Source organism: Pleurodeles waltl, chromosome 5 (assembly GCF_031143425.1).
Source record: "Pleurodeles waltl isolate 20211129_DDA chromosome 5, aPleWal1.hap1.20221129, whole genome shotgun sequence".
NCBI lineage: Eukaryota > Metazoa > Chordata > Amphibia > Caudata > Salamandridae > Pleurodeles > Pleurodeles waltl.
In genome coordinates this window covers 1,202,051,758-1,202,068,229 of record NC_090444.1, presented here as the reverse complement: position 1 = coordinate 1,202,068,229, position 16,472 = coordinate 1,202,051,758, and the positions used below count along the sequence as shown (strand labels likewise).

Here is a 16,472-nt window from a genome sequence, read left to right as displayed (position 1 = left end):
TTGGCTCACTGTCATTGCTTTCCAAATCTGCTTGGCGCAGTCTAGTTGCCTTTCTGGGTGGTGGTTGTATCTCAGATCAGCTATAGCATTAGAGGAGGAGGTAAGTGGAGTGTACTTAAAAGATACATATTTGTTTCTACCTTGGCTTTATTGCTATAAAAATAGCCTAATAGGCACCCCTAACCAACTTTGTGTAGGGATGCCTCCTCCAAAGAAAAGAGGCACAAAGCCCCAGGCTCCAGGTAAGGATATTAATGGAGCTGGGGGGGTGAAGGTGCCTGCAGTAGTTACAAGAGATTCTTCTGGACTGGAGAACATTTCACTTATGAAAGAGGATCATGCAAGTCTCCTTCAAGCAGATCAAAATCTTTAGAAAATGGCACTATACATTCTCCAGCAAAGGCTTTAGCTGTCTCAATTAGGAACTTTGTGGGGAACACTTTAAGACCATAGCTCCTAGGATTCTGCAAATGCTGGCCCTGTGGCCTCCCCTCTGGAAATCATCTGGAGACACTGGATATGGTTGACGATATTGAAATGAGCCACCCGTCTATCTTCATCTCCCTGCTCGTTCTGCCCTTCTGAACTAAGTTGTGCAGGCTCTAAGGGGGGGTTGGGAGCAGTGAAAGGGAAAGTGGGGGAAGTGAGAGGAGCAGGGAGACACCAAAAGTTGGAGTGTCCAGGGGAGTGATTGCCACTGTTATTGATTGATTGATTGTGCAGGTGTAACTCTACAACGGGGGAATCAAGGGATTCTGGCCCTGCGACTGCAAATTTAGACTCCTCACTGACTGGCCCCTCCCTGATGCTGGATATTCTTTTATGAATGCAAATGACACTACATGGCTCATTGGAAACATCCTCACAACAAATGAGACTTTGAGAGCTGAGGCCCACATTTTTAAGTACATTGTCTGAGTTAAAGTCAATTATCTCTTGTATATCTACACTTGAAAGACTGGTGCCGACTCTAAACTCTGCATCTGGTTAGGAGTGTCAGAGTGTGGAGGGATTGGGGAAATCCCTCTGTTTATGTATGGAAAAGACGAATGTTGGTGAAAAGATGGTATCATGGGTGGTTTGAGAACTGGCATCTTCGCAGTCAGAAAGCAAGGAACAGCATATGTAGGGGTAAAGCCTTAACAAATTTCCATCATGAGCCCAGAAATTTGTGTATTGCAAAATATTTGGATAAATCTCCTAAAGTAATGGTGAAGCGATGAAGGTATAGAAGAATAAATTGAGGGGGGGCGGGTACCAAGGAAGGAAATAAGGTGCAGGTAGAGAAGGCCCTTGCCCCAGCAAAGCTGGGCCCCAAGTTTATGGGTAAAAACTGCAGGGGGAAATCCTCCATTAAAGGGACTAAGAAAGGAAGAGGGGTGGGGAGAATGTTAGTGGGTCCCCTAGAGCTATATCCCAGGGCAGGGTAGAGAGCTCTAAGTACATGAATCCCCTAGATTGCATGATGGCTAGTCAGGTTGACTATGATACAGGCAGTGTACAGGCTTTCCATAGGGCTCCAACAGCAAAACATGCGTATCTGTATGTCATATAAAAGGGTAAAAAAGCAAATAAATGGAAACCCCTGAATAGGTTTCATTTATTGACGGTATTTTCATATTGTAAAGGACAGGAGGTGGTTACCACAAGAGATATAGATCAAGTGGCTTTCAGAGAATCCGTAATGGGGAGGGAAGTTATGAAAGTTAGTTTTACCTCTCCAGTTTTTGCTGATTTGCTAATAGAAGCTGGTGGTGAACTTAAAAAAATAGGGCTGCGTGTAGTGCCTGAAGGAGAGGTTGTGACCCACCAGTCCATGATACCACTATTAGCAAACCATGCTGGTCTTAACTTGCAAAAAGTAAATTCGGTAATCAGATTGCAAGGCTTCTTGCCCCTTCCTTGTTTGGAGGGATATAAGTATGGTAGCTTAGCAGTAACAGTAGCAGCCTACTCAAAAGACAGGGTCATAAATGCTATCCCACTTCGCAATAGATTCACGCGTAGAAGCGTTGATTGGGAAAGTGTCTCCTCTTGGTGGGGCGGGAGGGAGGGTGGGCCAGGTTGGACTAGGTGGGTGGCTGTCCTGCCAGCCTGGGTGTTTTCTCATGGAACGTATATAGCTTGGAACATTTAATCACAACAACAAAGCTAACAAAAAATTAGAAGAAGAATATGATCATATTCTTTCAGGAGACCTGGCTGGGCAGGGTTTGGGTGGGGGGGGAGCTAACACACTTGAGTGGATTTAGGCAGCTTGTAAAGAAGGTAACAATAGTGGGGATAGGGTGCTTAAAATTAGGGCTGTTGATACTGGTTTTGACGACATGTATTAAAGGAGCAAGTATCATTTCGGGAAGTAGTGATTGGCTTCTGGCTTGCCATTTTTACTATTTATGATGGGTGCCGCCCAGCCAACAGTCTGATAATTGCAACTGTTTATGTAAATCAAGGTGAGGCCCAGAAGGAGATTTGGTAACTGTTTCTTAGAGATCTGGCATACCTGACAAAGATCCTGGGGGCTCCACCCATTGTTTTAATGGGGGACTTGAATCTCCGCTTGTTGCCAGTCCATGAAGAGGTTTGTTGTAGTGACATGATGGAAAGTTATGGAATCACCTATGCAACATTTCCAAAGCGTAACCAACCAAAGTATGATCTTCAACTAAGTTGTGTGTCTAAATGGCCATTTTAGGACAGATATGCCAGCAGTCAAGCATTTGTGTATGGTAAACAGAGTTGCCCATGGTATTTTGAGGCCTAAAAAGGTTTTGCGGTGGTAATATTTATGGACTGCGATCATTGGAACTTAAAAAGCCTCTTTTTTCTCTGTGCTAAGGCATAGGGATATGGCGATCCTGATGGAAGTATCCTTCCCTGAACATTTGACCCCCAGGGTTGATGATAGATACAGCTACATGATGACAACCCTCTTTGTCTTGGTTTGTTGCCACCTTGGGATAGAGTATAGGATGTGCCCCTTTCTCACCAAATCACAAGGGAGGTTCTTCAAATGTCGTTACAGTGGAGGAAGTTACAAGGCAAGAAGACACTCTTCGCCGCATTAATCATGATTTGTTGCAATGCGCGTCATCTATGGATGACTTGAATGAGGAGGTTGGTGGGTTCTATGAGATTCCCGGTATGCACACTCTCTTTTTTAAGTGGATGGAATTGGATTTTACTGTGCCTGCAACCCAGTCTAATCCCAAGTCAACCCATAGGGAGGTTGGTAAGTGGTTTAATCATGAGTGGAAGCAGGCAAGAGTACAATTATCTAGAGCAATCCAGTCCAAAGACATCCACTGCATTAGATCATCTTGGAGGTTGTTTAAGCAGGCACAGATCAAGGCTAAGCGGGAATGGGAAGAGGAGAGATGGCGGTCAATCAGGGAAGCAGGTGAGCGTAAAGACTCCAAGCAATTTTGGCTACTTGTCATGAATGGAGGACATCGGGGGGCTGCTCCCCTAGAAAACCGCATACAGCCATCCGACTGTTCCCATCATATTTATTCACTTTATTGTATGGATAGCCAGTCTAGCAATTGCCCTGCCCCTCTCAACCACACCCACTTGGAAAATAATAACATGTTTGATTTGGGTGATATATATGATTCTATAGAATCTATAGTATGATCTAAGGCTGCTAGTCCCAATGGCGTCCAAGGGGATCTTTTTCTGTATGAGAGAGAAAAAAGTGGGCTCACTATATACTGCTTTTATCCAATGCTATTACGACGGGGTCATGGAGGGGTGCAGAGGTTATACCCTTATTTAAGAAAGCTGATAGGTCCCTACCTATTAATTACAGGCCTATTAGCCTTATTGATTCCATTCAGAAAGTGTTCTGTCGAGTCCTTCTTCTAAAATCCACGATTGGATTATTGAAAATAATATTTTGTCTCAATACCAAGCTGGATTTAGACAAAAGACAAGTATAATTGATCAGGTATTTCACTTTCTCTTTCTGTTTTGGAAAACAGTCATGATTGGAAAGGGAAGTCTTTACGTTGCTTTTATAGATCTAAAGTAAGCCTTTGATTTAGTTCCCAGAGGCAAACTCTGGGAAGTCCTGCATAAAATGGGAATGCCAATCAAGATCCTAGCCCTAGTTATTCATCTTCATGAAGCAAATTTTGCCAAAGTTCGCTGGGGGGAGCAAGGTCAGCTCACGGACCCAATCAGTGTCAATAGGGGTGTAAGCCAGGGGTGCGTACTGGCATCAACTCTTTTTTCTTTGTACTTAAATAATGTTGTACAATTAATTTTATCCCATCCTGCTGATGCTCCTGAGCTTGGAAAGGACAGAATAGTGACACTTCTATTCGCTGACAACACCCTACTAGTGTCCGAAATCCTAGAGGGCCTTCAGTTATTATTGAATCGTTTTGAAGAATTTTGTGTAACTAGAGGTCTTGCGATCAATACAGTGAAAACAAACTTCATGGTGAATAATCCCCACAAATCTTACAGGGGAGGCCTACTCTGGGTGGGACTAAGCTCGAACAAGCCAGCACCTTTGAATACTTAGGTATAAAGCTGTCGGATAGAACGCCATGGAAATTGCATGTGAATACGACAATATTAAAGCACAGACAAGTAGCTGGAGTTCTTTTGAAGGAACACCACTTATCATCTAGTAAACCTGTAGCTGCTGCATTACAGATCTATGATCTGAAAGCTGTAGGCGCAGCCCTCTATGTGGTGGAACTATGGGGGTTTGAGAACCTAAGTGAGCTCACTAACACCAAACACGTTTTTGAGAAAGCTTGTGTCTGTATCTACAGCACTCCGCTATACCCCCTGAAATTGGATATGGGTCATAAATCATTAGTTGATAAAGCCAAGTTAAGACCACTGCTATTTTGGAGGAGAATCATGGCGACATTGGAATTGTCCTCTTATGCTAATGTGCTCAGAGAAGTTTGTTCTTTGGACAAGTCCAATAAGATCCCTTAGATAAGTAAAGTGAAGAATCTATTGATTGCTAGGGCAATCCCAAGCCTCTAAAGAAACTGTGAAATTGAGCTATTGGGAGTGGGTAGCAATAACGTAGATTGTCTCCTCTACTAAAGGTTGGCTCACAGGTGAGTTCTTGAATTTTATACTCACTGGGTTTCTGGAGCCTTACTTGGACTGTTTCAATGTGCTGAATGATAGAAAGCTATGCAGTTCAGGTTTGGTTCCTTTCCACTCAATTCTCTGATGAGCGCCTGGCATAGTAGGCTCATTTCCACTCCATTGTGTCCCAGTTGTAAAGCTGGGATTGAATCAGTAGCACACATACTTTTCACTTGTCCAACTTATGCACTACACTGGGCCAAAGGGATGAGCCCAATTTGCAGGCAGCTAGGTACTTCTGATTATGTAACAGCACTGAGAATCCTAAAATCATATTCCAGTTTAATCATTGCTATTGCAGTTGCCACATTTCTAGGGGGTATGTGGTGTATTAATAGGAAGCCATTGAAGGCCTCTCTGTGTTAAGCATTTTCACCACTGTTTTGCATTTTCACTTTTGTATATTCTATGTGACCAAAGTGTTAATTTCCTTGGCCACTGTGCATGAATTAGATATTTGATTAGCTGTATTGTTTTCTCCTGTGATGCTTACACCATGTGGTCTATGAAGTTGGAGTATCAATAGGGACTCTTTCATCTCTTTTATGATGTGAATTTATCTTGTATGTTTTTATTTATTTATTTAATCAATTGTGTGGAAAGTTTTTATGGCATCTGATGCTGAACTAAAGTTTTTTTTATTTTTTTTTTGTTGATAGATACAGCTCGCATCTAAAGCAATATCAAGAGAGCACAACCCTAGGTTTTGGTGGAGAGCTGGGTATTAATGTGCTGGATTGGTATGCTGAGACTATCACAAAGGTAGTCAAATGCTTTATCCCAGTAGTCAGGAAGTGTAATTTTGAGGCTAAAAAAGAAATGACACATTTGTCATCTACACGGCCCTAGTTCGATATGGAATGTTTAGGTTCAAGAAAAAGATTGAGGAAAACAAGACCAATGAGGGGTCTCTCAGCGGTTCTAGGGAAAGAGAAAGATATAATATCTTAAAGAAGGACTATGCAGCATTGATCAGAACAAAGAAACATGATTACTATTAGGCAAATTGAGACATGATGATCAGCACCCTCTTTGCTAAAGATTTGAATGAATTTTGGAAGATAGTCCAGAAAGGGTGAAATAAGTTAAACAAAGAAAACCTTAAGGTGTACGGTGCCAGAAAATGCTTGAGTTACATTCTTAATTGATAGCTATAAGGCCAGAGAGGTAACTGAGAAAGGCAAGTTGTCCCATCCGGGGGAGGAATTATTGGAACTATTCTCTGAACAGTCTTTAGTGAAACTGATATCCTCTCTAAAAATAACTAAGGCAGCTGGCCCAGATAATCTACTGGCTATTATTATAAAATCTAACCCTAAGTGGTGGGCTAGTTTTTTCTCCTAAGCCTTTGTTTTTATAAGGAAGACGGTTATTTTTCTACCAAGTTGAAAGGATGCAATAATTAAGCCTATACACAAAAAAAGAGATGGGTGTCCCAAGTAATTATCGTTTTATGAGTCTGCTCAACATCGGAGCTAAATTGTATTCCAAAGTAATTTTATTGTCCTTGAAGGATTGGATTGAGACCAATAACCTTGTGCCAATCAGGCAAGGACACTTTAAGCATGGATACTCTACAGTTGGCCATTGCTTCAGCTTGTGGGCACTTGGGTGGAACACAATGGAAACTATAGGGTATCTCTTTTGTTGTTTTGTCAATTTTAGCTCTGCTTTTGATCTTGTGGATCAATGTATTCTGTGGGACAAGTTCCAACATCTGGCTGTTCCTCCACGAATTGGGTTCAAGTGGAATTCAATTTAAGTGGGGCCCTTTTTTTAAAGAACCTCAAACAGTAATGGGCTAAGGCAGGGTGGTATTCTGGCACTACCTTGCTAATACCAAATCTTTTTCACCGAAAATGGGGGTTAGGCATATACCATGCCTCCTCTATGTGAACGACATGGCCATCTTTGATTTTACTCAAGTTGGCCTACAGAGGAAACTGGAAAAGTTAAATTCATATTGTGTGGCTAATGAATTAAAGATTAATTTGGAGAAAACTAAAATCATTAATTTTGGGGAAAAAACAGAAGTGTATAAATGGTTATTGGGCAACAAGATGGCAGAGGTGGTAACCTTATATAAATACTTAGAAATTATGTTTACTAATAAACTAAATTGGGCCTTGCATTAGGAAACCTTGGAGGCTCAAGCACTATCCACTAAAAGAGGACTAGTAAAATTCTAAAACATGTCTGGAAGACCCTCTTTGATCATTGTATTATTATCTGCTTATAACACTATGGTACCGACACAATGCCTATATGGGTCAGAACTGCTGGCCCTAACTCAGAGCCAAGCCGGTATAAGTGTGAGAGTAAATGCCTGAAAAAACTGTTAGGGTTACCTAAAAGCACAATGTGTCAAGCAATTAGACTGCAAGAGAACCTGCAGGCGTGGCATTTCCTAGCTTATAAAGCTACCATGCGCTTCTGGGATAAACTCTGGTCCTCTGAGGTGCAAAACGTGTCAACACTCTGTGCCAATTAAAATACAAGATGTGAACTAAAATGGTCGGTACAGGTCAGGAACAGATTAGTGAAAAATGTGGAGATACTGAAAGTTCAGAATGTTAACGTCATGGTGGCCTCCTACCTTTCAAAAGGGAGTTGAAAGATGTCTGTTGGAGAGAATCTCGGGTAGCGGATTTATGTTTCAAGGAAACTTTCAGCTAGCTATATGTTGGAGTCCTAGGATAATCCAAAAATTTACCCCTACATATTTGCATTCCTGAAGCCCCAGTTACGGATGATTTTATTATTGCTATGAACCTCCAATTTTTAAATTTTGAGAAATGTAATGCACTATCATTCAGATAATAACTGTAACTGTGGATTGAATTTGGTCCATAAATTTTAATGCTCATCTTTTATTAGATTGCTTGCACTTTCATAGAATTCAATGTCAGATTTTAAAACCGCTTTTTTCAAAAATATAATATTTATCATTGTAATGAGAAATTTCCACTTCTCACGAACATGGAGCTTTTAGATGTTGCTTGTGCGCTAGCAAAAACCCTAAAAACAAGTTTGGGGTAGAAATATTTAAGAAAATAATACTGGATAATGTAGGCCAACCTCCATGTTGGACTTTGTAGGAGGAGTGTCAGAAGTGGCAAATTTGACAATATGTGATAGTAGGCAGCAATGTTTTAATAGGGAGTTAACGTGGGGTGCTGCGGAAAGGATGTGTGATTGTGCATATGATTTGAAGGGGTATGGGGTTCATTTTACTATTGGGTATGTGTGTATTTAATGTTTTATAGACATGTGTCTCAACAATAATAAAGATTATACTACAGTGACCATGTAGTAGCAAACAGCAACTGAAGAGTGCAAACATGCTTCCACGTCTTTTTAGAAGGGATGGGCACTTTTATTGTTTCCTATACTTGTGTTCTTTGCCCAGAACATCCACAATACATGACAAACAAGCAGACACAATTCTGAAGGACTTTCCAGGACCATTACAGGGCCTTGGCTGCTTGAAGGGCATGCAGGTAAAGCTTCCTATCCACCACACCATCCAACCTGCAGCCTTACACCTTCGAAGAGTTCCTTTTCGTGAGCGGCCCCTGGTAGAGGAGGAACTGCAAAAGCTGGAGCCACTTGATGTAATAGAGGAGGAGTCCGAGCCAAGCCCATGGGTGTCTCCATTTGTAGTAGCACTTAAGTTAAGGCAGACAGGAGCTGTCTGCCTCTGTGTGGACATGCACCTCCCAAACACTCCAATCCTCTGAGAACATCATTTCACGTCGACCATGGATGACATCATATCGACCTGAACAGTGTTCAGTGGTTCTCGAAGCTGGACCTCAATGCAAAATACCACCAGCTCAAGCTGGATCCCACCTGCCATTGCATATAAACCTTTTACACTCACCTTGGTCTAAGGCAGTACAAGCGCCTCAACTTTGGTATTTCCCCATTAGCCAAGGTCTTCCAGAACATGGTCAGAGAGGTCTATCCGGAGTCCTTAACATCAGCTACAATATCTTGATATACTCTTGGACTCTGGAAGAACACCACAAACAACTCCGAGCAACACTGGCTCACCACGCAGAACATGGCCTCATGCTGCGCCACAAGACATGTTCTGGTTTTTTTAGCAGTCTAATGAGTTTTTGGCTTTATCGTCTCCAAAGATAGTCTACAGATGGACGCAAAGAAGCCAGAACTCCTCAGAAATGCACTGGGGACAAGCATGGCAGAGGTGTGGAGTTTCTTGGGCATGGCCACATACTGTGGGTCGTTGATCCTGAACCTGGACATTCAGCTGAAACCCCTTCGGGCCCTCAGAAAAGCAGATACCAGGTTGGACTGGGATGCCAAGGCAGAAGAAGCATCCCTGAAAGTGAAGGAAGTACTACTGACTGATGAAACAATGGTGTATTATGACCTCAACTGCTAAAAAGAACTGGTGGTAGATGCCAGTTCCATTGGACTGGGAGCCATTTTGGTGGCGGAGAAGAGCCATATGACGTGGGTCCCTGTTGCATGCGCCAGCAGGGCCCTTAAAGGTACTAAGCCAAGATATGCTCAAATACAAAGGGAGAGTCTGGCAATTTGATAGGGCTGTCACCTATTGTACAGTTTAGGGTTGTAACGGACCACAGGTCACTTGTCCCCCTCTTCACAGGCACTCCCAGAACACACCACCGAGAATCGAGAGGTGAGCTGAAGATGTAGGAACTTCGAAGTCACCTACTAGCCCGGAGCCCATAATCCAGCTAACTTCTTGTCACAACACCCATGAGACTGGAGGCACGATGGTCAAGGATAAGTCGGACGAGGACTTTGTCAGCCTGGTAGTGCAAAGTGCCTGTCCTCAGGTGATGACAGTGGAAGAGATCCTGACAGCTACCAGCTCAGACACATGCCTGCAAAAAGCAAAGGAAGACTTATACTGTACTACATCAAACTGCTTCTTGGAAGGTACCCGCAGATAGAACTAGTCCAACAAATTTGTCCTGATTAAACTGTGGCGTTTCTTCCACAAACTCAGCCACATCATGGATGGACTACTACTGAGAGGACACTGCATAGTAGGCCTGAGAGCCCTCTGGGAGAGGATGGTTGAACTGGAGCACCAAGGCCACCAATTCAAAGCCAAGATCAAGGTGTGACTAAGGAGGAAAGAATGGTTCACAGGGATGGCTGAGGTGGTGAATGATGCTGTGTGCCAGTGCCTCCCCTGCCAAATCACAGGAGAGGATGGCACCAGCACCCCTTGTGACAGAAGAGTTCCATCCCCACCAGTGGGCCCATCTAATCATGGACTTTTGCAGCTTCCCAGACGGCAGGCCCATTGTTGTCGTCATTGATGACCACTCTAAATACCCAATGGTTGAGGTGATTCACTCCACAGCATTGCGACCAGTGATTGAAAAGATATTCACCATCTAGGATTGCCGGAAAACGTCAAGACTGACAACAGACCCACATTCTAGGGTCAAGACTTTGGGGACTATCCTAAGAGTATAGAAGTGTGACACACTGATCACTCCACAAGCAAATGGCAAGGCCGAGAGAATCCTTATGACCCTCAACAAAACACTGAGAATTGGGTTCGACCAAGGGAAGACCTAAAGGAAAGCCTCCATTGATTCCAGATTGTGTACCACAGCATGACAGGGCGTGTTCCTGTAGATCTCCTGCTGAAGTGCAATGGCAGCCTAATGCCTTCGACGCTGAGATTGTGCAAGAAAAACACAGAACTACCAACAACAGGGACAAAATAAACCAGCAGGCCATAGCCCCAGCGCTTTAAGTGGGAGATGTAGTCTTAATCAGGGACTGAAAACCCAACAACAAATTCTGGACTCCTTTTGAGAGAGAGCGCTGGGGGATCACTGAGATCCAAGGGACCATGGTCATAGAAGACCTCCTAAGAGAAACATTGACCCAGAATGTACTCTGGTTCAAGAAGGCATGAGGCACAGGGAGCAAAAAAAACGCCAAGCCCGCCAGAAAAGCAGGTAGGGCATGGGGTGATGAGTTCTTCGATGCCCTGCCACGAGTAGAGGGGTCGGATAGAGACAACCATGAGAGAGAGAGTAATGTACTGAGTCCTCCTCACCGCCAAGAGGTTTGTAACACATCTCGAGTAGAACTGACCGAGAAACAAGGCTTCACCCAAGACTCAAATCCAAGGACAGTGCAGCCTTACAACCTGCGACAAAATCCTGAACCCAGCCTGGTCCTAACAGACTGTATGGAATCTGGGGAAATACAGAGCATCCACTTGGAGTAGGGGCATCCTTGCAAATTTGGGGAGGGATGTAGAGTGCCACCCAGCCTCTACAAGGCTTGTAGCTACAAAGCATGCACCAGAAGCCGGACTCAGATGAAGAGCAAAAATACTCATGTCCACTCCCAAGTAGCATACATCTGTGTCATGTGCTTAATGTTTCGCAGGGTGCTAGGCAGTCACCACGAGACCTGAACACCATTACAATTGCATGTACATTCCATGTTGACTCGAAATCAGTTTGGTCTGTACACAGGCAACACTCACCCAATAAGTACAATGGCTCATACAAACACACTCTTCATATATACCTTATGCAAACGTTGTAAGTTGTAATGAATACATGCATACATAGCTCTTACACTGACTTGTGACCTCACCCTTAAACTATAATATTCAATAATAATTCACTTTTTCTACTGTGCCTCACCTTAACAGGTTTTATTTCTTTAATGCACTGTAATAGAAAATTATGCATTGACAATTATGGGGGTCATTATGAACACGGCAGTAAACACCGCCGTGTTCCTGCTGGCGGTCTTTCCATAGACCGCCAGCCCCCCTGAGACCCTGCCGGCTGCAAAAAGAACATTCTGCTGGGCCGGCGGGCGGAAATAGCAGAATGCAGGGCCGGGACATTGACGACAGCTCCACATGGAGCCGCCGTCAATGCCACTGTATGGTGGGTGCAGCAGCACCCGTCGCGCACATCACTGCCCGTAAATTGGGCAGTGACCTGCGCGATGGGGCACTGCACGGGGGCCCCTGAGCACCCCTTATGCCAGTCTTTCCCTCATGTGGGAACCCGCCAGGGAAAGGCTGGGGGAAACAGGGTACATTATCCGGAGGGCAGCGGTGCTTGCAGCGCTGCCCTGTCAGATAATGTAATCCGCCATCGTCAGGCTGCCTGTCGGCGGTAGCCTGCCGGTGGTCGAGGGCCTCCACAGGCGGCCCTCCATGTGTTAATAATATGGCGGTTCAGACTGCCATGCCGGTGTCCGTCTTTTTCGCCGCCTTGGCGGTCTGAACCGCCAAGTTCATAATGAGGGCCTATGTCTGTGAAAAATGACGTATTACAGCATGCAACTGCTGCACCACTGTAATTAGGTTGAGTTATGGTGGGGCGACAGGACAATAACGTATAGTGTATGTAGCCTTGCCCTGACCTCTCTTATGACTTTCTAGTCTTGGTCTTGCTTTGCCTGGTCCGCAACCAATAAGAATAAAAAAAGAGACTATAACTGAAAGCGTGGTGCCAACCAACAGAGAAAAATCAGACAACCCAACTGGAATTGCAACTGTTAACATAAAATACAACTTGCTCTTTGTCATATCCTCTACACGCAGCTACCACCAGATGCAGGCTCAAGATTTAGCAACTGTGCTACTTTAGTGCCACAGAATGCAAGAGGGTTGTGAGCCACAGGGGTGTACACAGGATCCTACCCGCCCTGGATGGTAGGGGCTCTAAGTCAGCCATCAACTCTGCCTCAATATCTGTCTGTGCAGGGGGAGGGAGGGAGCTTCTCACGTTTCGTACCGCTACTGGCTAACAACTGTACATGTTTATAGATTATGAGTATAATTAACTAGCTATGAGCTGCCAAGCATGCCAGAAGTCGTAGAGCTACACTGATGATCATAGAGGAAAATTAAACTTCAAATTCCAGAATGCCTGGTTATTTAGGGTGAAAAATCAAGATTGGCATAAAGTAACATGACATGGGGACGGGCTACTGTTCCATTATTTCCCCAAGTATGGTGATTATGCAATATGACCAGGGTGAAGTGTCATTAATCTAATATTTTCGAGTTGTCACCTGAATGCTAGAAAAGTAGGGGAGGACCAACATAAGAAAATAAAAGTGAGAAGTCATATCATAATAATGCAGCTAATTCTATTGAAATAAATTACACCTGACGAGAAGTATGAGAAGCCCAAACAGAGCTGACGACAGCGTTATCTCAATTGCAACCTTCACAGTGTAAAATAACACCTGTGGGTACCAAGCACGTGCCTGGCTAGTTAGAAGGATAACCTTAGTCACTTTTCTGTGACATGCATTACAGCCCTGGGATCCTACCTGTAGGTAGACCTCGGTCTTCTCTTGCTCTTTCGGATATAACCATAGTTATTTCTTTGTTAATTTTCTTTTGAACCTCGTGAATCATATGGATTTCAAGGCCTTCCAGAATTCTTTGAAGCTACAGTAAAAAAGAGATGTCAATCAAACAGTGCAGCACTTTCTCCAGCGTGTAGATCAATACAGCTTCCAGTAACAAACGAATAAGTATGGAAATGATATCGATTTATTGGTGACTGAGTGGCATCATACTTGCCAACATTCTCTTAACAAAAAGAGGTCGATTTTTTTCCAGTTGTAATTAGTATAATTCGGCATCACAAGATATTGCAGCACATGAACTTTGACATGAAAATGAAATCACACGTTATGGCATCAAGTGTAACCCTGATAAAGGCTGGAGGAAGGGGGGGAGCAGGAATAAAAGTTAAGTAAAACTTTACAACCCACAATTTATTCAACACAATGAGGGGACTTGCACAGTTCCATATTATCCACCACTGATGTTAGAAAAGCAGCTCTGTGTACACATCAGTAATGTTATTAATAATCATTATTGGCCTTAAAGAAAAAAATATTGATACATTTATATTTATTTGCAGCATTCAAGTGCAAAGGGATTACAAATTGTAAATATTAAGAGAGCCCTTGCAAGGTTGCCCCTTCAGGGAAGTTAAGAGCAGGGCCTTTCTCCTGGATCAGTGGTCAGCAATGCTAACTTTATCACCATCTGGCAATAATGGGCAAGGAATAGAGGCACACATTTAGCCAGCTGCACTCACATTGTTGAGTGTTGTTGCACTGGCCTCCCTAGACCAGTGGTCCTCCATGAGAAGATGTGTTGGCCCGTGCAGGCTACAAAACTATAAGGACCCGAGGTACAAAACGAAACCTGCAAGGACGTCGCTCACTACTTGTTAAAATAATGTAGCAGGCAGTTGTTTATCCAGCTAAGCAGAAGCAGGGTGAGTAGGAGCAAAAATGGGTAAATGTCTGAAGTTATAATCCTGATATTAATAGTCCCAGAGCTTCTGAGATCTGTCTCTTTCAAATGTTATGGGTAGTTATTATCTATAGGTCATGAAGGCACACACAATAATCAAACACTGCCTTTCCTTTGTCTGACACGTACCCATAAAATTCAAAAACTAAAAATAGGTAGAATTTGTCAGGTTTCAAAGTTATCAATTAGCATATTATTGATATCAAAATCAAGATCTTAAAGGCTCAGGAATCACTGCTATCCTTAGTGTAACTACGATGGTACTAGCAGAATGCAAGAAGAAATGATAAACCCCGGCATCTCACTGACTTGAGTTTTAGATCTCAAAGTTACCAAGATAATTAGAAAAATTTTAAAGTCTCAGGCCACCAAAAGCAGAGCTGTGACTTTCTCTCCCCAGATCACAGACTCTTGTTTCATACTGCAATCCTCAAGTTGCTGAGTGCAAAAGTGCACATAGGATCAGTTAGCAGGACTATCTCTCAGTTTACTAACTGTATAGAGTCAAATTTCAGGCAGAAGACTGTGCTTGGTGCCATACATACCATATAGGCTAAGGCCTCAGACAGCAATGCTGGCCTCAGGCATAGCCTTCTCTGTAATCAATTGGAGCTCAATGTACCATGCCCCTTGACGTTCCAATTATTTATCAGTAAGATAATGAATTTTGACCAATTAATACTATGCCTAGAGAGCTTCCCAAATTCCCAAAACAGGTCCAGCAAATTTGGAATTGTCGCCAATGGATTACCAGCATATGAAAATTATCATCTGCATAAAGCATGGGTTTGTCCTAAGTACCTTTCCTGAGCTCAAAGCCCTGTTTGTGGCCGAGGAGCAAACCCAGAATTCTCTAGTATGCTTTCCAGAGGGTTATGGCAGACTGGAATGGCCCAGTGTTGTCTTTGAAGAAAGCCTTGGTCTCGAACGAGAGGAACGTAGCCACTTTCTGATCTCTGAACTACCATGCAGTAAGCTATCACTTCTCCCTGACTTGTTTTGTCTGAGCTCTGATTGTCAGTAGAAAGGGGCACTGGTCAGATATAACCCATTGTCAAGTATACTAACTGAACGATATGGAGAATTACAATGGCTGGGGCAAATACTAATCAAGTCTGAATAGAGACCCCTGGACTCCCAAAAAGTAGGAGTAGCATGTTTCAGTCTCCATAAACTTGAGAGTACCATAGCTTGTGTGAATTGTGTGGTGGTATCTGTGTCACTTGTTGTTGCTGTGAATCTGTCTGCATCTTCCAACATAACATCTTTGAGGGTACCTCCTATTATGTGTATGGTCAATGGTGCTTCAGAGTGTAAGAGGCCTATCTCCACTAGTGTAACTTTCTAGAGATGTGGTTTAGCATACACATTAAATATGATACATGCTTATCTGCCCCATGTCTCACAGATACTAGCATAGCTGCCCCCTGGATCTAGCCAGGTTCTGAGTTCTATGAATGGAGGGACATTTTTCACTGGTAGAGCCACCCTTTGGAAACCATTTCTAAATTTAGCATGTGCCAGGGTAATATATCTTTCTTGCTCTAAAAATCTAAACTCTGAAACCGTAAGGTGTGCTTCCTGTAAAATAATCAAACCTGGGGTTTGCCTCCAGATACTACCCCTCTTTTGTTCTTATATCCAAGACTCTTGGCATATCAAGTTAGGATGTTACACATATACCCTCCTCTACACTTTCCAGGTTCACATTTGTCTAGTTTCTTGTTTATCTACAACATCCCATCCCCTGGTCCTCAGACTCTGTGTTGGGGAGAAATAAGTATAGCCAATCGAACCTCCTGCGTCTGTTAGCCATTGCCACATCTTGTATTGTATGGCTTTGACATCAAACGTATTAACCAAACAGAAAATGTTTAATAAGCATGAACATCCCAGCCCCCCTCACTCTCTGATATTTTGGATTTCCAACAACCCACCTCCTTAATGTAAAAAAATGTGGCTGCCCTCCCCCATTGTTGACTAGTAATGCTCCACCACTCACTCTATAGTTCCC

At 43.3% G+C, this 16,472-nt stretch overlaps 1 protein-coding gene across 1 annotated transcript in view; it reads right to left on the bottom strand.

The window, feature by feature from the left end:
- The window catches only part of LOC138297105 (uncharacterized), a 648,847-nt gene that overhangs the window by 258,207 nt on the left and 374,168 nt on the right, over window positions 1-16,472 (bottom strand). The window contains exon 37 of the mRNA XM_069236605.1: window positions 13,456-13,576. Within this exon, the coding sequence (XP_069092706.1) occupies window positions 13,456-13,576 (121 nt within the window). The remainder of the gene's footprint in view (window positions 1-13,455; window positions 13,577-16,472) is intronic.